The sequence below is a fragment of the Elephantulus edwardii genome, unplaced genomic scaffold, assembly GCF_000299155.1.
Source record: "Elephantulus edwardii isolate Elephantulus edwardi_28Jun2011 unplaced genomic scaffold, EleEdw1.0 scaffold00024, whole genome shotgun sequence".
NCBI classification, from domain to species: Eukaryota; Metazoa; Chordata; class Mammalia; order Macroscelidea; family Macroscelididae; genus Elephantulus; species Elephantulus edwardii.
This window is the reverse complement of record NW_006399774.1, coordinates 7,589,015-7,610,850: the sequence shown is the minus strand read 5'-3', so window position 1 is coordinate 7,610,850 and position 21,836 is coordinate 7,589,015. Positions and strand designations below refer to the sequence as shown.

The window sequence follows — 21,836 nt, the reverse complement described above, 5'->3', positions numbered from 1 at the left end:
AATCTCAGGTGGCATTTTTAAGTGTGCAGGAAGTGTCAGAGCGGCGTGATCTGGAAAGCGAACCTGGAGCAGGCAGACGAGATCAAGTATATTAATTTTCCGGGTTTTAATTTATCAAAGTGTTAAATGTGCTTAGATGTCACGGACATTTTAAGTGGAAGAAACAAATTAATGACAAGTACAGTCTATGTCTGTATGTCTATGGCAGCTAGTGATAAGACAGAGATTTGTGCAACCGGTTACACATTCGACTACTAGCCAAAAGTCTGGTGGTTCAGACCCACCCAGAGGTCTGCTTCGACAGCGCCGTTCTCGGGGTCGCCCTGAGTCACAGCTGAGTCAAGGGCAAGTGAGTTGGGTTTGGTTTTGGCGGAGTTGGGATGGTTCAGGGTTATAAGAGGTCATCTGAGCACAAGAGATTGTTTGGGGTCTCTTAAAGGAAATCAGCTGGTCACTCACTTCTCACATCACCCTTCCTATGCGGCTTTCAGGTTGTAACCCCACACAGTTGTAATTTACAAAGCCATTTCTAGCCTGTTAACCAGGCTCATAGTCTTTTTTTTTTAAAAATAATTTTTTAAATGCAACATATCTAATTATTTACAGCATATTCTTTCCATTTCATTTCCCCCCATTCATTCATTGTTGCACATTGCTGCCCAACCCTCTCCCCCAGTTCATGACAAGAGTACAGAAAAAGAAATGCATATTAAAGTAGACTCTGAGCAAGCTCTGGTGGCCTAGTGGCAAGAAGCTTCACTGCAATTCCGGAGGTGAGCGGTGTGAATCCACCAGATGCTCTGCTGGAGAAGGAGGGACAATCTCCTGTACCAGTCAGATCTGATTTGACAGTAGCCACGAAAAAATTTTTTTTAAAAAAAGATGCAAAGAAACAAACAAATGCATAAATAAAGTTAAAGAAGTTTCCTAGAATAAATAAATCTCTTTTAAAAAAAAGTGAACTGGGTGGGCGGGGGGGATTGTGTAGCAAGAAAGATTTTTGGTTTTTCATCTTCAAAGAGAAAAACGAGCCCCTAACCCTGTAGAGAAGTTCAGGTGGCTTCACTGAGCGAGCGAGCCCGGCACAGCACTCACCTAGTTTGGCTGAAACAGGAACCCGGTTCTTCAGCGGCACCAGGCGGTCCTTGCACCCTTTCTCCAGGGCTAAGTCGCACTTGATGTGGCGCCGGAAGTTCTCCCGCAGGATGGAACGAATCACCTTCACGATGTTGGTCTTGCTTTCAGAGTCACTGGGGGAAGGAGCAGCAGTGGTTTCCAGACTGTCCTTCCTCCCCAGGTCCCCCCTCGCCTGTCCTCCTAAGAGTCCCAGTCCCATGGGGGCCACACAGAGCAAGCCACCCAGCCACCCACCCCACTCAACACCCCCTGGTTTCCTCACTTAGGAGGAGGTGAGAACTGATTGTTCCTGAAGTTTCTTCCAGCACTGTGGTATGGATGGGACAGTGACCCTGACATAATAATTCAGCAAGGCAGTAAAATACTCTTTCCCTAAGAAGCCATTTTTCTGCTGCTTTTTCATCTGGGAACGTCCGTATCACCTGCAGCACAGCTGGAAGGTGGTTTCCGGCCGGCCTTCTGTTTCTGACTTGGTGTGGATTAGCTCCCAGAAGGAATTGTTTTCAGTCCCTGTGTTAAAAAAGAAGCCAAAACGAAAATAAGTCTACAGCCCCACCAAAGATGCCTGCTAAATGTGTTCAAACCCACAACGCAGTGACTGCTGTTTAAAAGTGAAATATTCTCAGTGCCGATTCCCTCGTGTGCTGCAGCTCACTGTGCCTTCACAGATGGGAACAAAACACCAAATGCCACCAGTTTTTGAGGTTCCCAAAGCATTCCATCCTCTGCCTGCTCGCTCCTCACCCTGGATCCCAGCTCGCTCAGGAGGAGCTCAGTGCCGGGGAGGCCTGCCCGGTCCTCAGGAAGGACAGTGGGCTTCGCTCAATGTCCAGGCGAAAGAGGTCAGCCCCATCCAGCCATGTCCTATGAGTCATGCCCACTGCACACAAGTGCACAGGGACCAGGAGACGACTGCCTGTCAGCCTCCTGTGCCTGCTGTCACCGGGCACTGTCCCAGAACACAGAGATTTTTCTTTTTGTATCACTTGCAATTGCTAGCAAAACTTCTTGGAGGCAAAGATTCTGAAGTTTCGTCTGTCATTCTTTGGACATGTTGCAAGGAGGGACCAGTCCTTGGAGAGGGACATCATGCTTGGGAGGGGGGAGGGACAGCGCAGGAGAGGGAGAACCTCAGTGAGATGGATTGATTCAGTGACCGGGGTAATCGGGATGGGTGTGTCACAGACAGACTGGCACAGGATCGGGCAGGGTTTAGGGTGGTTGTACCTAGGGTCTCTATGAGTCACAGGTGACTCGACGGCACATAACAACATCACTTGCAATATGGCCTAATCTTAAGGGACGTTCTGCATTGTCTTAATTTCTTAAAAAAAAATAGTGATAAATAATTGTGGTCCTTTGTTTTTCAGCCAGTGTGCAAGATTCAAGGATATTAGGCAAAATGGAAAATGTGGGTAACTGTTGAGAAAGGACAATAAACAGTGCAGAGAGCTAATCCCCAAAGAAGAGTAAAGTCCGACGGGCAGGCATTTAGTTCCTCCAGAAATCTGTGGAAAAGCATCAGAACAGCCTCTCTGATCCTCATTTTCTAAAATTTATCAAATGACACCCTCCCCACCCTACCCCCAAATCACCCTCCTTATCCATCTCCAAACTCAAGGAAGTCTCCACCTGGTGGCCAGCTCCAGGCCAGTTACCTGCCGTGTTGGCCATCCTGACTTGAAGCGCCGATATAGGGATGAGCCAGCGAAACTTAAACGGGTCCAGATCAGCAGAGCCGTGCGCAGGCCGGGCATTGGAGGGCTGGAATGTGAAAACCACCACAAGACGTGAGAGCTGGACCACGGGAAGTGGCTGCAGAGGTCAGGTGCCCTGGGTGCCCAGCAGGGCCCAGTGGTGTGTGTTTGAGGCATGGGTGGATCTGGTGCACCCCTAGTTCTCAGGGCGCTCACAGGCCTGCAGGGAGGAGGCAGGGACAAGGCCGGGGGAGAGAGGTTCCAAGCCCTAAGCATGAAGGCAGCCTGGCCCTCACCTTCTTCACATTCCTCTGGATGGTGCTCCACACACAGCTGACTTAGAGCGGCCATGGCTGAGCTCACTTACTTTCTCTTTTATTTTGGTCAAGAGAAAGGTATTTAGGGGAGCTCTGGTGGCCTAGTGGCAAGGAGCTGCAACTGCAATCCCAGAGGCACACGGTTCGAATCCACCAGATGCTCTGCCGGGAAAAGGAGGAACAATCTCCTCCTGTACCAGTCAGATCTGATTTGACGGTACACTCACACAAAAATAAAAAAAATAAATAAATAAAAATAGAAAGGTGTTTAAATCAAACCAAAACTATCCAAACGGGAGCAGATGTGGGCTATTTGCAGGGATAAAGAAGCTGATTTTTCTGTGCAGGCCTCAGCTTGGGTATTTGTCAGGTCTTCTTTTTTTAATAAAAGAAAAGAAAACTCTCTGACATCTCTTATGAGGAGAATCAGAAATGCCTTGGGAATCTGATTGGTTTATTTACACTGGGAATTAACACTATCACGTGGATCCGGGGTAGGGTTTCAGGTTAACAATCACAGGACGGTGCAGCCGTGAAAACACAGCTTTAATTATGATGCATTCTTATCTTACCAATTTCTTTTTCAGTTTGCAGTTCTCTTTGTAAACCAGTATGACAGCTCTCTTGAAAACTAAAGAAGGGAAAGAGAAGAAGTCCTCCATTATTTCAGACCAACTGTGCCAAGGGGAAGCCCGAGCTGAATGCTTTAATACAAAGCTCTTCAAATTTATGAATCTCCACGATCTCCCTGGGCCAAACACATAAGTAAATAAGTGGGGCTGCCTTCTGTTCCTATTTGAATTATGCAGCAGGACCTGCTTACGTGAAAGCCATTACCTGAGGAAGATCCTGGCATCTTAAAAAAAAAAAAAGTCTCGTTTCACTGAAAGGTAAAGACGTGACGTGACGTGCCGGCCGCCAGGGTTAGCGCCCCACCATCTCTCCCCGCTGCCCTGTTCTCAGTGAGCATTACTACACTGGGAAAGTCAGCCAACTATTAAAAAAAGCGGGTTTCAAAATAGCCCCAGGAGATCTGTTCCTGTAACGCTTGGCAGCGGCCACCAGGCCAGGAGGCAGAGGGGGAAGGAGATAATGAGCGGTGGAGGGTGAGGACTGAAATAGTCGGGAGGCCGGGTGGGCAGACACCGCCCTCAGCACAACTCCTCCAGCCCCTTCTGGAGACCAGGAGGGAGGTGCAGAGTTTATGAAAAAGTCTCCTGGAATCAAGACTTCCGGGGTCCATGCAGCTGGGGTGACCCACCCTCTCCATTGCCCCAGGACATGCTTTCGGAACCTCGAGATGAGAAAGAAGTACTTTCCCACAGTCCCCTAAAAGTCCCACAGTGGTCTGGCTGACCGAGTAAAGACCATTTCGCTTCGGGCACTGGGCTGTCAGAGAAGCAGAATCTAGGTCAGACCGGAAGCTGTATTTTAGGGTAAAATGGCTTTTATAGAAATGTGCTTTTCTGGCTTCCACTCTACAGCCGTGTCAGAAGGATGGAGCCCAAGAATTTTGCAGAGTTCTTTTGTCATAGAACATTTTTGCTGCCTCGGTTGAAATGTTACTCCAATTTATAAACTGTACCTTCCGTAAACATTCATTTCCCCTATTGGTTTAACAGTATTTTTGTTTTATAGGCATTAGCGGGGCTCAAGGCTTTGTGAAGTTTCTCATTTTCTTTCAGCCTCTGGTTACATTTTCTTCAACTTCTCAAACTCGCTGCTGAGGACAACACCCATCTTTCTCCTGCAACGCATCCAGTGGATTCGAACCACCAGAGATGCCGCTTCTGGGTTAGCAAAGCGGCTCCTTACAGACCACACCACCCGAGCTCCTGACTGAGGAAGCAACATTTAAAAGTTATCATTGTTTTGAACGAAATACTAACCAAACACTGTGAGTTCAAGGTCTTTCCTGGTTTTTCCTAGAGACAGAAGTGGATTCAACCAGGAGACTGTCGAGTGCATCAGAAGTTCTCCCATGGAAAGCTCCGTTACCTGCATTGTGAGAACAGATAAAGGGGTGGAAATCCCGGGTCAGACGCACATAGTAGATAGTGATTCTGTATGTGGTCATACTAAATGCAAGTACATTCTGCTGGGGTTTTATAGGGCCTTAAAATAGAGAAGGTTTTGCACATACGAGCTACACATCAGGTTATGTGGAGAACACCAGTGGAAAGGCATCCGTTGTTTTGTGAGCCATGCTTTGTGACCTATTTTGTGACCTACTCAGTTTCTGTAACATTAATTCTCCCAGAGCATCCACACTGATCCAAGGAGCGATCCTCTGTTGGCATTTACCATGCGATCCAGAACTCAACACCTCTCATCCACAAACCATTCAAAAAAAGAACAATCACTATCCTTGAAACTGACAATGACGAAAACGTAAACTCCAGCTCTGGCCTTTCTCTGCTTAAACTATGTTACTTCTAGCATGTCACAGGATTCTAGAGTCAGCAATCAGGCAGAATAGGGAAATAAAGAAATTGGCAAATTCCACTTAAACCTAGTTTAAATTTATAAGGAAAGTAATAGTACTTGATGTTAAAAAGAAAAGCAGATGAAAGAGAAGTTCAGGCCTTTCCCCACATGCCACTGCTTTCCCTCTTTCCTCCAGCCCCCCCCCCCGCCCCTATGACAGCATAGCCCAAGGCCACATGGACTTGATCTTGACCTGTAATAACCCCTCATGTGTCACACAGGATGGTGCCTCAGGGCTCTCGAGCACATCACCTGAACTGTCTTCCAAGTCACCTCTAGGTGACCTTGAACTTCCAACCTTCTGGTGAACAACTGAGCATACTGACTGTCCATATGACCTCGGGTCTCTCCACCACCCCAAGTTCTCTGTATTTATTCTTTTATTATTATTATTCATTGTCGCACATTTCCTTCTCCCATCTCCTTACCCCACACACTCCGCAATGTACCCCTTGTTCCAGATTGTTCTCATTCCTATAATGCCTAACAAACAGGTAAGACCTGGACAAAGGGTGAAACCAAGGTTGCTCCTTGGAGGCCAGGATTCTGAAGCTCTGTCTGACATACTCTGGACATGTTGCAAGGAGAGACCAGTCCTTAGAGAGGGAAGTCATGCTTTGGGAGGGTGGAGGGAAAATACAAGAGAGGAAGACCCTCGATGAAATGGATTGATTCGGTGATTGGAGTAATGGGGAAAGGTGTGTTAGAGAGAAAAAGATAGCCTCGGCACAGGACAGAGCTGGGTTTAGGGCTGTCGTACGCAGGGTAGCTATGCGTTACAGGCGACTCGACGGCACATAACAACAACATATTCCTTTCAGAAAGTTCTTCCCCTCATCTGTTCTACTGCAGTGTTCATTATCTAGCCACACTTTCCCCATTCTCTCCCCAACCTCTTCCCCATGTCTGTCCTATTTTATAACAGCAGTGTTTCTGCAGTGTTTGTCCTTTTGTGACTGAGAGATTTCACTCAGCATGTCCTCCAGGCTCCTCCATACTGTATAATGTTTTACAAGTTCATTGTTTCTTAGTGTTGCTTCATAGTCCATTGTGTGAACATACTCTAGTTTTTCTGTCCATTTGTTTGTTGACGGGCACCTGGGTTGTTTCCATCTCTTTACTACTGTGAATAAAGCAGCAATAAGCAAGGGTATGCATACATCTGAGTCAGGGCTCTGGTTTCTTCAGGGTATTTCTAAATGCTTTAGGGTCAAATGGTATTTCTGTTTTCAACTTTTTGAGAAAGTGCCAGTCTGCCTTCTATAGTGGCTGTACCATTTTACACTCCCACCAGAAGTGAATAAGGGTTCCAGTCTCCCCACAACCTCACCACCATTTGTTGTTTGCTGCCCTGCTGAGCTTTGCTTCTGTTGCTGGGGTGAGACAGTGGCTCCTAGTTGTTTTGCGTCCATCTCTATTCTAACCATCCCAGACTTGTCTTACCGCCTGCCCACAGGAAAGGAGGAAAAGGGAGAGCTATCGATCGATAATGTCCATTCCACTTTTCTTGTTCACAATTGTTATATGGGATAAGGTAAGATTTTAAAGCCAGGGTAATCCATTTTCGGTCACGTTCATGTATAAGTACATGGTTTTGAAGAAGCATGAAGGAGTCCTACTGATAGACCATGTACAACGAGCTGGGCTCCTAGCTGAAAGGTTAGTAGTTCTAACTCACTCAGGAACACCAAGGGAGAAGCCGGGTGAACTGCTCCCATGAAGATTACATCCTAGAAAACAAGGGGATCGTTCTTGCTGTCACACTGGGTCCCCGAGTCACAATCAACTCAACAACAGCCAGCAGCAACAACACTGTAACCATTTCCTAAAAGGCAGCTCCAGGTGTTTGCCCTCCAGGAGAGTCCTTACGGGGCCGGCCCCCCCTAAATATGTGGTGGAACCGTAAACCCTGCACTCGTGCCTGTCATGCTATCCAATGGCATGGAAGCCCCACCCAGGGAAGTCTAGAGGGCCGGACAGCCGAGTGAGGGATGGATCCGAAACCGAATCATTTCTCAGTCACAGAGACAGAAAACAGAACAAGTGCAAAGTGGCGAAGACAGGTGACACTGTGAGAGTCGCCCAGGAGCACCTGGGCCACTGACAGGGAAGCAGTCAGCACAGCCAACATCCTGCTCTGGACCTCAAGCCTCCAGAATTGGGGGAAAAACAGATTTTGGTTATGTGTGGAATTCTGGCCCCTAAAATACACCTTGTGAGTCCTTACACTCAGCGGGTGGATGAATGCCATTTGGGAATCGGGCTTTCTTTGCTATGTTGATTCAATCATGTTAGCGTAAGGCGTGTTTGCCTCCAGTCACCTCTGAGATCTGTAAAGAGCAGATTTCACAGCAAGAAGGGGGTGCAGAGCTGCCACGTGAAGCCCACCAAGGACCTGGGACCTGAGCGGAGAAGAAATAAGGTCCTTTCCCAGAGGCGGCAGGGAGAGAACGCCTTCCCTGAGCTCATGCCCTGAATTTCTAACTTCCTAAACCGTGAGAAAAGTCTGCTCATGACAGACACCCTATGTGGTATTTCTGCTGCTGCACCACTATATAACTAGGGAACCCACCCTCAGCACTTGGGTTACAGCAGCATTCAGGGGTAATGATACCCTAGACCCCCAGGAGACACACGGCCCAGCCTCCAAGAACCCAGAGGCCACCCACCTCCTTCTCTGTTCCACTCTGCTCTGCGACCAGCTGGTCAAACACGGTCCCGTAATCCTCGTATATCTTCTGCATCTCATTGATGTGGCTGGCGACTTTTTCCATTGCCTTTAGTGCTTCTGCAAAATCGGAAACCACCTTTATGTCACGATCTTGGTTTGTTTTAAACCTCACCCAGCAGTAGTAATGAAAGGACCCAGGATTCAAGTGAGGATTCAAGACCACTCACTGCGAACAGCAGAATTAACTAGGGAGCTCTGTGGTGGCCGAGTGGGTAAGGTGGTTAACCCAAAGCCAGGCAGTTCAAATCTACGAGACACTACAAGGGAGAAGGATAGACAATCTCCTCTCATGTGATTTATAGTCTCTGAAAGCTCCCTGGAGGGTCAGGTATGAGTTAGTTTCAACGTCATGGCAATGACTTTGAGTGTTTCAAACAATACACAACTGTCTACTGAAGCAATAATGGAAATGATAATAAATAATACCCCATTCTCTCCTCACTTACGGATATGATCAAGTCCCGAAGACCAGATTGTTATGCAAAATCAGCAATATAAAAAATGGAGGATGACTACATCATTACATACCAGCATCGTGATGATGTCATCCTCACACTGTGGTATGACATCACCACATGACTGCTGAACCACTGAGAATCACGGCCCCGCCAAGCTGACACATCTCCGTGACCATCACGTCCCAGCCAGCGTTTTCCTCCCTCCCACCTCAGTTCTCGTAACTGCCAGACGAACATCATTAATGCACAAAACACACGAGTAATTTCCACTGTTGTGTAAATGCAAAATGTCAGGTAACATGCTAGCTGATAGGTGAGGTGAAAGTGTAACTAAAATGAGCAAGAGTAAAATTATCTCCCACCTCAAATTCTTTTTGGAACCCAGCAGAGTGCAGGTAAAACTTGGCATTAATAGCAGCTGGCATTCACTGAAAACATTTTCATTGAAAACATTTACAGCGATTCTGTAAGCAGTGCTTGATGGGAGTCATTTAATCCCTACCATAATTGGGTCTGTGATCAATACTACTTTATAGAAGGAAAATGGAAATATTTCTGGAAAGGTTAAATATTTTTTCAGAGTTTCAATGAGCCCAGAATTAAAGCCAGGACTGACTGGCCTCTGGGCTTGTCTTACCTGTTACCCCTCCTTAGGGATCAGCTGCTGGCACTGTGACCTACAATTTTTTTTTTCCAATTAGACCTTACTCATGTCTCCATAAATGTCTAATTACTAGAGCAATTTTTTTTTTGCTTCTACATGTGGTGTTTAATAGTTCCACAAGAACAGAAGTGGGACAAAATGACTGTCAAAAAGCAAAAAATTAAGTCACCACCAAATTTAGTATTTTTCACACTTTTTTCTCCATATTCCACATTACAGTGACATTTGAAGGTAGCTGCGGAAGTCTTTTAAAGATTGTATTGCAAAATGATACTTGTAACTGCATCTGAATACTAATTAAATGTGTATCATTCATTTAAACATAAAAAAATTTCTCCGTCTTTGGTGCTTGTCATAGGAAAAGAGGCATTTAACTCACCCACCTTCAGAAGTCATTATTCTGTGATACGATCATTAATGAAGAAGTATTTCTCTCTGCAATGACGTTCTTGCCCTGGTTTACCTGGACCTCCTGAAGCACTGCTTCAGGGAGGACAAATGCTCCTTTCTTACCGCTCCACGGGAAACACCTTTTTCAAGGGGCCCTTGATGTTCAATGAGATTGACAGACACAAGGACTGCAACAGTGGGCTCAAGGACATCAGCCATGATGGGGCCGGAGCCGGACAGGACATGGTTCAGATCGGTGGTCCACAGGGTGACTATGAGTTGTCGTCACCTCAACAACAGCCACAACAACAACTATTCACCGACGAACTGAAGGGCTCTACGTTTTGACAAGTTTCAGTGCGCATTTAGGTGGGTCATTTCTAAGATGACAAGTCTATACACAGTAGTCCTCAGATTACAGAAGGGCTCTGTTCCCATCTCTCCAGAGTAAGTCAGTTCTGAATGAAGTTGAATCTCTGTTTTTCTTTTCGTTTCATTATTATTGCTTTTCTTTTCATTATATTTCTACATGTGACAGTAATTTGAACAGCAAACCATAAACACGAACATCTGTAAGTGGTGCCTGAATGATGACACCAGCCAATTGTAAGTTGGCTGGTATTTCCAATGATACACGAAAAACCAGCTCCCCAGCCAGCCAGCACCAACTCCAGGCTGAGCTTCCGCTGGTTTTCAGATGCTGTAAAGCACCTTTTCTCCCCTAGAGCAACTGTCGGATTTGAACTCTCAGAGAGGTGAGCAGCCTTTGAGTTATCAAGACCTACTGCCATCGGCTTTATTGCTGGGTGTGGATATGCTTGTTTACTGTACAGCACTTGTGCGTCAGCCTGCTGTACTGATATAATGTGTAGGTTGCTGTGATGCTGGAAACTATAATGACCCATTGTTGTTATTGTTAGGTGTCATCAATTACAATTCATAGTGACCCTATGAACAACAGATCTGAACCCTGTCCTGTATCACCCTCACACTTCCTGGAGCCCACTGTGTGCACCCACCTGGGTGAAGGTCTTCCTGTCTTCTGCTGACCCTCCACCTTTCTAAGCAGGAGGTCCCTCTCCAAGGAATAGCCCCTCCTAGCAACATGCCTTAAGTGTGTGAGACGAAACAATGACCTAGCTCATGGGTATTTATGAACAAGGCCACCAGTCTAAGCACTGGAGCTCTGGTAGCCTAGTGGGTAGGGAGTTGTGCTGCCAACCAGAACGCAGGCAGTTCTAATCCACCAGCTCCTCCAAGGTGGGGGGAGAGGGATTAAGACCACCAGAGCTCCCTCATTAATAATAAGAGGTACTTTTTTTTTAAGGAAGCTGTAAGAACAGTTTCTCTTAACTCATACGATATCTGAAACTTGGAAAAGCTTTGCTTTGGTTGGCAGGGTGCTCTGCTAGAAGATGTCCACGAGGTGGAGCCACACACACATACTTGAGCGTGGGTCCCAACCCACCCAGGAAACTGCAGTTACAGGGAGGGTGTTGCGATGTTTCACCCTGGGAGCCCATTTACCCGCCCAGGGGCTGTGGTCGTTCACCTTACATCACTGCGCTTACATGACCTTCATTCAAGAGCGCAGGTGAATTTTTAGCAAATCTGGAGCCAATCCAATGCAATCCCTGTTTACCAGAGCTCCTCCCATCTAGCTGTCATCTCTAGGGAGCTCCGGAGCTGTAGCCTGCAGACAGTTCAGTGCTGACCCAAAGATGCCTCTCTGGAGGTTCGAATCCACCAGCTGGTCTGCAGGAGAGCCACGAGCAATCTCGGGAGATTTACGGCCTCAGAAAATGGCTGGAGGGTCACTTCAAACTCAACAATGACGGGTCTGAGGTTTCTGTTTTGTTGCCATATATAAAATGATATCTCAGGTTAACAATAAATTACAGTGTTTGAAAGCCTCCAGATGGGAGGTGGGACTTCACCTGTCAGAAGGGATGGTCTGAGGCCCTCACCTGTCAGATGGCAGTACTCAAATGCCCTCACCTGATGCCCTCACCTGTCAGATGGTAGTGCTCAGGTGCCCTCACCCAATGCCAGCACCTGTCAGGTGGTAATGTTCAAATGCCCTCACCTGACACCCTCACCTATCAGATGGTAGCAATCAGATGTCCTCACCTGACACCCTCACCTGTCAGGTGGTAACAATCAGAGACCCTCACTCAGTGCCCTCAGCTGTCAGGAGGTAGTACTCAGATGCCCTCACCTGACACCCTCACTTATCAGATGGTAACAACCAGATGTCCTCACCTGACACCCTCACCTGTCAGGCAGTACAATCAGATGCCCTCACCTGTTAGGTGGTAACAATCAGATATCCTCACCTGTCAGGTGGTAGTGCTCGGATGCCCTCACCTGTCAGCTAATAACAATCATGTGTCCCCACCCGATGCCCTCACCTGTCAGGTGGTAACAATCGTGTCCTCACCTGATGCCCTCACCTATCAGAGGTGGAAGTGCTCAGATGCCCTCACCTGTCAGGTGGTAACAATCGTGTCCTCACCCGATGCCCTCACCTGTCAGGTGGTAGTGTTCCTCACTCTCGTGGTCCGTCAGCGACACCAGCTCCCTGAGCAACAGCGGGTACTTGAGTACCCTCTGCACGGGCTTGATGAGGTACGACTCCAGCGTGGACGAGTGCTGCTTGGTGGGGTTCCGGGCATCCAGGAAGGCCTTGAAGGCTTCATCAGTTTTTGCTATGAGCAGACAGAGCACAGCCTTTGAGCACCACGGCTAGATGAGTTAACTTCTACTTCATCTGGGTGCTAGCCAGGTTATTTGTCAACCTACTCCTGTCCCCCTCAAGGCTCCTTTTACTAAAATTCCCAGCCCATAATTGGTCTAGTACCCAGATATCAACATGCGCTGAGGCTATGAGCACAGGGCGCCTCCAAAGACACTGAAGAAGTCCTCGTGCACCCCAGACGGGCCTCAGCTCGCCAAGGGACTGTAAAGACACAGTACAGAGCATCCCCAACAGAGAGCTTGTTACAGGACCGACACGTCCACTTTCTAACAAGGCATGGAGCCACAGAACAGGCCCACCACACCTCACAAAAGATCAGAGAGAAAAATGATTTTTTAATGGCCTCGTATTAGTTCTTGGTTATTCCACACAGTTAATGGTTATTTTAAAGCAGAAAGTATTTCCCGTTTAAAATAAGACTTCACAAAGACATTATTGTGACTTGGAGAAAAGAGGGAAGAGAATCAAAGACTCAAGGCAACAGTCCAGAGAGCTACAGGTGCATGTGTACCTAAGCCTTCACGGCTCTGAGATCAGATGAACTAGGTGGTGCCCGCTGCTACCCGGATCAGGACCACAGAGGTGCCCAGAGGGTATGGAGGAGCAATGAGGGAAGGTCCTGAACAGAACAGGAGCAAAAGGAAAAAGAGAATTCCGAATTGATCTGACAGAGACTGGTGGAACCCTAACACTACAAGCACCCTTCAAACCTGCAATGGACCTCCCTCCCCAGGGACCTCCTTATAGCAAAGTTAACAGTCAGGCCTATAAAGTGAACAAGCACACTCCAGAGGAGTGAATGCCTCAGAATAATCGACCCTACAAGACCAGCAATTTGGGGGGAAGCAGAGGGAAAAAAGATGCATGGAAAAGGGAACCACAGGGAAGAGGTGGGGGAAATGCTGTTACCTTGAGGGAACTGCAGGCAACATCACGAAGCAAAATGTGTCTGAGCTCTTATGTGGAAGGCTAAATTGTGGTGTCCACTTTGACCAAAATCACAGAGGGGAAAAAGTGTTAAGCTTGGGAGGCTGTAGCCTCTAGGCCTCACGTCCACAGCTGCAGAAGCTGAAACATTCTCATCTCCAAGGAGAAGCACCACCACTGAGTGGGCCCCCAGGAGAGTGACGATCATCTCTTTGTTCAGTCTCTGAGTTCACTGGGAACCCATGTGCATTTAGCCTGAGAAAGCCAGGGGACCCACCAGCTACGTCAGCTGTTTGGAACAAAGTATACGCCCTAGTTTGTGGTCCTTTTACAAGAACACAGTTGGCAATTTTTTCAGACCAAGAAGATGATGTAACACTTGATCCTCCTGACAAAGGACTCATTCAGCAGCACATGGCGGGCACGCGCCTAATCTTCTGCACCACCCAGAAGAGATGCTCCAGGAAGGAAAGGCCAGTGGGTCCAGAGCTCTGCGGGAAGCTACCAGAGGAGGAGGACTGGGCTGGGGAGGCGGAGGCTAAGAGTCTTAGCAGTTTGAAGAACTCCAATGCTTCATCTTTCAAACTTGACTCTTCGTCTTGTTATTGGTGCCATCGAGTCAAGTACGCCTCATAGTGACCCTGTGAACAACCCTCTGAAGCCCATCCTCACCCTCTCTGATACACTCAAGCCCATTGCTGCAGTCACTGCGTCAATCCACCTGGTTAAGTCTCCTCTCTAACACTGTCCCTCCACCTTCCCAAGAATGATGTCCCTCTATAATGAATAACCTCTCCTCACAGCATGTCCAAAGTCTGTGAGATGAAGCTTTCCTATCCTTGCCTCCAAGGAGCACTGTGGCTGCAATTTCTCTAAGACATCTGTCTGTTCTTCTGGCAGTCCATGGGACAGTCCGTACTCTTCACCACCACCACAGCTCGAAGGCATCAATTCTTCTTCTGTCATCCTTAGTCACTGTCCAGTTCTCAGATGCACACCAAGTGATGGGCAAAGACCAGGATATTCTAAAATGACATATTTAAACTACATGGAGCGGCTGTATCAGTGGATACAGAGAGATGCCACCAATGTGATGAGAAGCCTCTATGCCCCCTCCATGCAGCGGGGAGAAACCAGCCTCTGGTTCTGGGTTCTGAGCTCGTTGAAGAGGCCCCTCTGGATGCTTTCCAACAATGCCCCCAAGAAGCAGGTGAGGGGAGGCAGGAGACAACCGCTACCTTCCAGGGGGTCTGGAATCCCACTTGACCAGGAGAACCGCCCACTGTCCTGGAAGACAGCTTGGCCCACGGTCACCTGGAGAGGTGGCAGCCATGCTGGGAGAGATCCCTAAATGACGTCATTCTGAATCATGAGGAAGGAATTCTGGCCCAGGGGGGCTAAGTCATTCTTATCCCGGAAACATATGACTGGGGTGACAATCATGCTTCCACAGAGCTATATCTTCTCAGGAACATCTGAAAAGAATATAGATAGCCTGGTGATCATCTCTGGAGAACACTCCGATGAACTTAAATAGGATTCCATATGTTTTCATCAGGCACCGTCTGCTGCAGAAGTCACGGACGCGGAGAGAGGCTCCGGAAGGAGCTATTTTTGTCCAAGGGTGTTCTTGGCCTTGACCTGAAAGTCTTTTCCTGTATCATTACCATCTCGCTTCTTACTTTTCTCTGCTACTAGAAATGAGAATCCCAAACCAAGGGACAGAAAACACATGAGAGAGACCATTGAGATTTCTCCTTTTTCCTTAGATCTTACAGCCATGGACGCAGCAGAGAAGAAGTCAAGTGCCCCGCAGCAATGGTAGAGCCTGCTGCCAAGGACCTTGTAAAGTACTAACAACGGCACTTTAAAGAGTAGCAGGTGCCGGGCCCAGGCTGCACCATCATCAAGGGTTTCATAAACATGTGAATGCTGGACGATGGATAAGGAAAACCAAAGAATAAACAGTGCCTTCCCCCTGGGATGTTGGTGAGAAGCACTGATGATGCCACGGACTGCTCAAAGGGAAATCTGACTTGGAAGGAGCACAGCGTTCCGGCCCTTAGGGGCCCGGATGGTGGGACTTCATTGCAGACACTTCACACAGGTGGTCAGGAGGGGCAAGTCCTTGGAGAAGGACATCATAGGTGGAAACGCAGAGGGGGTGAGAGAGGGAGGGGAAGACCCTCAACGAGATGGACTTGTATGGTCACTGCAATGTGGCCGTAAGCAGAGCAGAGCCTGTGAGGACGGGTAGGATTGGGCAGGGTTTTGTTCTATTGTTTACAGGGTCTAGAGACTAAGGTGCGCCTGACCCAGGCATGGTCTTTGCAATTACTTACTCTGCATCAGAGAGCTGGACAATGACTAAAGATGACAGAAGAAGAACTGATGCCTTTGAGCGGTGGTGCCGGAGAAGAGTTTTGAACATACCATGGACTGCCAGGAAAACAAATAAGTCTGTCTTGGAGAAGATGAAGGCAAGTTTCTCTCTGGAGGCTAGGAGTTTGAAGCTCTGTCTCATATACTTTGGGCACGTGGCCAGGAGGGGCTGGTCCTCAGAGCACGACATCATGCTTGCAAGGGTGGAGGGACACACAGTAGAGGAAGGCCCCAGATGAGGGGGACTGACACAGTAAGTGGGGTAATGGGGGTAGATGTGCTGGAGTCAGTGAGGCTGGCTCAGACGAGGGCAGGCTTCAGAGCTATTGTGCATAGGGTTGTTATGAGTTGCAGATGACCTTATGGCACATAACAACAACAACATCATCATATAGGTCACAGTGAGGTGAAGTTGACACAACAGCACCTAACAACAGCAAATTAAGAGATTCTCTGGTGACTGAACAAAGCCCTTGGTGATTGAAGAATTCTCAATGCAGAGGATTCCAGGGGCACAGGGACCATGGGGCTGACGTTACAGTCACAGAACTACAGCACAGACTCAGTGTAATCGCCCTGCAGCTGAGGGTCATGAAGGCCAGCAATCTCTGAGAACATCTCCCGGCCTGGGCAGTCTGACCAACCCATTACAGGAAGTCCAGTGCCAGGAACCTGCCCACAAGCTGACCCACAAGAGGGGGGAGTTGCCAAAGTGCAGGCAGCTCTCTAAGCTCCACAATCAGGTGTTTGCCGTAGGAACGATCCCCAAGTTTACATGGGCTGGAAGCAACCAATGTCTAAGTGGAAGAATGAAGTAAGACGTTAGAAAAGGCCGGGAGATAATCAGGGCTCCTGTGATGACCTGGGCTAAGTATGATGGTTCAGAGTCCGCCAGAGAAGCTGTTACTTCAGCACCTCTGCGAGTGGCGGCAGTGGTTTGTATAGTGGTGGCTGGGTAGCCAAGATGTAGGGGAAGGTCAGGGAGGAGCGAAGAAGTGGAGAGATGCATAAAAAAAAAAGAATTCAGATAAAACTGAACAGCATAGTGACTCAGTGTCAAAGCACCATCTCTGTCTACTGCTTCCAATTAATGGAGATGAACTTTTTCCTTTCGTGTCTGCCACTTTCAAGTTCAAGAACGGACCGTCAGCTGTTAAAATCACTCTAGCTCCTTCCTACTGGTTAAACAGAGACTCACTCCAGCTCTTAACATACAGAAGGCCCAGCCTGCAAGCTCTTCCCACGTAAAGGTACATGATGTCTTTCCCAAGCAGAAGACTAGATGGCACCTAACAACATAAAAAGCACAAACATGCAGCTTACCTCGTTCGAGAACCTTCTGTACTTTAATATGGTTGGCACAGAACCCACTGTACAGTTTGAAGTGGTCCGCGTAATAAAGGAAGGAGCCTCCCAGGGAGAACAGTAGCTTCTAGAAGGAGAAAGGAAAGTGACTACGTCAGGCTCAGGTTAACCACGCCCATGGACTTCGCGTGACAAGGTGCTGAGTGACTGGGTGACGTCACAGTGTGTGACATCACGGTGTGTCTTGTCCAGGAATCCCAGCAGTAACACTGCAGAGATGCCACTAACAGAACAAACCCAGGACAGTCCCCACATACACAGGAGGGAAGGCGAGCATTCCCCGGCTCTCTTCAGCCTGGCCATTACTTGGTGGACAGTGTCTCCTTGATGCATACCACACAGGCAGCAAGCCCTATTAACACGACGTGCACTCAAATGACAGGAGAGTTCTGGAGAAATCCACTTGACGGGGCGGGAGGTAAAGGAGTGGGACAGTTTACTGCTAACAGCCAGCTGTCAGTTGTCTGGGGACAACAGTCCTCCCTGAATCCTTCCTAGTTCCCATCTGTCTACTGCCTTCTGTCTTCCTTTCCTTGGGGGACCTTATCTCAGTCCTTGTTTGCACTGGAGAGCAGGGTCCAAACAAGACAGTTTCTTCCAATACAGCTAAGATTCTTGTTTTCCTGCCAGTTTCTCAGCACCATGGAGAAGAGGTAAGTGTCACTGGGTATGCCTACACCACAAGAGAATGCCCTTCTGGAAAGTCGAGGGAGAGAGCAGTCCCTGGGTGGGGTGGTGGGTCAGGCACTTGACTACTGGTGATTAGTATCAGAGGTTCAGTCCGCCTGGAGGGGACTCCACAGAGAAGCCTGTTGACAGGGTTCTAATCAGTAAGCCACTGAACACCCTAGGCAGCACAGTTCTCTCTTATATACGTGGCGTGCCGGCAGGAGGGGTCAGGCTGACAAGCAGAAGACTGGAGCCGGCCCAGGCAGAACCACGAGACCACATGTACCCAGACTGCCCATCATCAGAAGCACTGACGGTGGAGAAAGTGCCAGCCTTCATTTTACCACCTGCCAGACGCAAACACCGTCCCAGAATTGCTGACTGTATCTCGTCAGGTGTCAAAAAGCCAAACTCGGCCCTCTGCCGTGGATTCGCCTGCAACTTCTGCTGCCCCTGAGACAGAGCAGGGCTGCCCATCGGGCTGCCAAAGCTGCACTCTCTGCATACACAGGCCTCATTTTTCTTCCATGGAGCGGCTGGGGGGCTCGAACCTCTGACCTTTTCAGTTAGCAGCCAAATACCTTAACCACACACCATCAGAGCACCTCTGTCAGCAGTCAAGGGTGTTCTTTCCTAGGGGACATCCTGCACCGGGCCCATGTATTTCTGCCTCACATCAGAAACACTCACTCGAAACTGCGAGGGGGTTTCCAGCGTGTTGAAGTCGGATGACGCTGAAATCCCATCCTCCAGCGTCTCTAGAAAAACCTTCTGGAACTCCAGCATCTCCGGCAAACTCCCAAAGAGGGACTCCATCTGTGAAGAGAGGGGGTCGGGGAGGAGGAGCTGGTTAGCACGCTAAGTCGGAGACCCACAGATGAGTCCCGCTGAGACCGCTGCCCGCAGCGGGCAGAGGAACATCTTCTAAGGGAGACGCGTAGACCCTGAGACGCAGGACTGATGCACCCACAGAGATACAGTTCTGACCTCTTTCCAAATCTAGGAAAATGGAAGCAAGTAGAGTAGAACTAATTACTGTTTTCACATGAAAAAATCATTTATTAAGATGTTACCGTGGTTACGCCTTCTTCGGCAGCACGAAGGGCCTAACTGCCTTTTGCTGTAGCTTTCAGCTGCTGGGAGGACAGAGGCCAAATCAGGTGGCTTCAGAAAAGGCCAAGCTTGGGGTTCTCCAAACACCCTGACCACATGGATGTTCTCTGGGGACTTCTGTGTGTCACTCACTCAATTCTAACTCACAGTAACCTTACATGACAGACTAGAACTGCCCCATGGGGTTCTCTGAGCTGGAATCTGTGGGTGCCGACTGCCAAGGGTTTTGTCCCACGAAGCCACTGGCAGGTTCAAACCCCTGACCTTTCGACGGGCAGCTGGGCACTTACGCACTGCACCTTTTGTCAGAACAAGCTGATGGAATCTGGTCTTTAAGACCTAAGCCTAAGGAGACCACGGATAGGTCAGTAAAGGGGAGGGAGGTGAGGACGTACCTCATCCTGTGTGAGAAACGTCTCGTTCTGAAGTGGCTCCAAGTATAATTCAAAGAGGCAGCTCAAGTCCTGAAAGACAAAAGGAGAAGGTCTCAAACCAGGAGTCCCCAGAACGCCCACGAGACCCCAGCTCCCTGGCAGCAATGCCATCAAGTGATGCCCATCAGGAAGGAGGAGGGAGTTCAACCCTGGTCCATGGAGAAAGCAGGGAAGGAAGGGTGTGTGTGCTGGTGCTGACCCCAGGTGACCACGTGTCCTACAGAGAAGGGTGTGGGTGCTGGGGCTGACCCCAGGTTACCATGTGTCCTGGAGGGAAGGGTGTGGGTGCTGGTACTGAACCAGGTGATCATGTGGGTGCTGACCCCAGGTGACCACACGTTCTGAAGGGAAGGGGGTGTGTGCCAGCATTCACCCCGGGAGACCATGAGTCCCTGCAGGGAAGGACATATGTTCCAGCACTGACCCCAGGCGACCACACGCCCAAGAGGAAGCGCAGCCATCAGAGGTGGCAGTGTCCACGTCGCACGGCCACACCCTGCACTGTCCTCAGCCCTGTACCACCTGCTGTCAATCAACACAGGCAGCATACGACGGCTCTGGTGCCACCAAGTGCAGCCCAACAACTACCTTCCGGTTCCGGTGAGATCTCTGCTCAAAGCGCTGCCGGTGATTCTGAGGAAGGGCTGACTTAAGTGCTCACACGGCACAGGCGCCAGTCTCTAAGGATAGGGGCCCCTCAGCGAGGACACAGTGGGCATGGCCTCTGCTCTGCATGGGACCACCAGGCAGGCCAGGGACAGAGGGTCTGAGGTCATCCACCATGTGCCCATTCCCCGAGCTCCCTGCCACCTAATATTGCATCATCTCCTTCCTAATCCTTCATTACGAGCTAACAGAGATGAGGACTTGAGCACTTGCTGCAGAAGATGAAAACACGCACTCTACAACATGGACTGCACCTCGACACCAAGGACTCCTCAGCACTGGACCAACGGCATCATGACAGCTGGGGAAAAGACTGAAACTGTCAACTGCTTCATCTGACTTGGATCCACAATCAATACACTTGGTACATCAATTAGGAGACCAGGAGACATACTGCACTAGGACAAGTTCACTGTCAGGGACATCTCCAAGTTATTGAGGAGGACTGATGTCAGCCTGAAGATTAAGTTGTGCCTACTGGTCTTTTCAGCTTGGAAGCAGGAGTGGTATCCACTTCCATGACAGCTTGCCTCTGGAAACCCTATGAACCTGGAGAAAGGATGAAAGTTATACAGGAGGCATCCAGGACTTTTGTTAATAGGGTTGCTATGAGTCGCCTACAACTCCATGGCACCAAACAACACCACCACCAACAGCAACAAAGAGAGAGAGAGAGAGCGCAATTGGCCTAGTGGGCAGAAAGCATTGCTCCCAAGCCAAAGGTGGGCAACTCTACTCTGTGGCCCTCAGGCCTGCCTTTAATTGGTTTTGGTGTAATATACTTCTAGGTCATGTAACCCTGGCATGTCCACTTGCTGTACAGAGGTAACTCATGGTTTCTGTGAAGCCAAACACTGTGACACTGATGAGTCAAATGCAAGAATGGTTACCCATGATGGACAGTGTTTGGTGGAGCTCTCCAATTAAAACAAGCTTGGAAGCAGGAGTGGCATCCACTTCCATGATAGCTTGCCTCTGGAAACCCTATGAACCTGGAGAAAGGATGAAAGTTATACAGGAGGTGTCCAGGACTTTCATTACTAGGGTCGCTATGAGTCGCCTGTGCCTCAACAGCACTTAACAACAACAACAAACACTGGTCTTTCCAATCATTTACTAGGCATCTGAGAGCCTTACAATATATAAGGACGACAGAAGAACGGATGCTTCCGAGCGGTGGTGTGAGAGGGGAGAGCGGAATACCCCATGGACTACCAGAAGAACAAACAAATATTATTTTGAAGAAAGTGCAGCCAAGAGTGCTCTCTGGAGGTAAGGAGGCAACGCTTCATCTCACATAACTCTGGGCATGTTGTAGGAGAGGCTATTCCTTGGAGAAGGAGATCATGCTTAGGAAGGTGGAGGGGGTCAGTGAAGGACAGGAAGACCCCCAAAGAGACGGACTGACACAGTGACCGCAGCAATGAGGTCTACCTTATCAGAGAGGGTGAGGATGGCACAGGAAAGGCCAGGGTTGGGGTTTGTTGTTCACAGGGTGGCTGTGAGTCATCCTAACACCCACCACCACCCTGCGGTTGAGGACCCAGTTAAGGATCCCTTCCAGGAGATGACGCAGGAACGCCTCTTTCCCTCCCAAGAGCTGCCCTGGGAAGAGCCGAGGATCTGCTTCCTCTGTGGCCT

The 21,836-nt window shown here is 48.9% G+C and overlaps 1 protein-coding gene across 2 annotated transcripts in view; it reads right to left on the bottom strand.

The window, feature by feature from the left end:
- Nucleotides 1-21,836, bottom strand: part of TIAM2 (T-cell lymphoma invasion and metastasis 2) — a 537,146-nt gene that overhangs the window by 1,429 nt on the left and 513,881 nt on the right. For both annotated transcript variants that reach the window (XM_006882752.1, XM_006882753.1), the window contains 10 exons: nucleotides 19,491-19,559; nucleotides 18,673-18,798; nucleotides 17,272-17,380; nucleotides 12,410-12,589; nucleotides 8,308-8,426; nucleotides 5,041-5,149; nucleotides 3,724-3,782; nucleotides 2,796-2,901; nucleotides 1,560-1,647; nucleotides 1,096-1,250 (listed from right to left, as the gene is read on the bottom strand). In XM_006882752.1, the coding sequence (XP_006882814.1) occupies nucleotides 1,096-1,250; nucleotides 1,560-1,647; nucleotides 2,796-2,901; nucleotides 3,724-3,782; nucleotides 5,041-5,149; nucleotides 8,308-8,426; nucleotides 12,410-12,589; nucleotides 17,272-17,380; nucleotides 18,673-18,798; nucleotides 19,491-19,559 (1,120 nt within the window). The remainder of the gene's footprint in view (nucleotides 1-1,095; nucleotides 1,251-1,559; nucleotides 1,648-2,795; nucleotides 2,902-3,723; nucleotides 3,783-5,040; nucleotides 5,150-8,307; nucleotides 8,427-12,409; nucleotides 12,590-17,271; nucleotides 17,381-18,672; nucleotides 18,799-19,490; nucleotides 19,560-21,836) is intronic.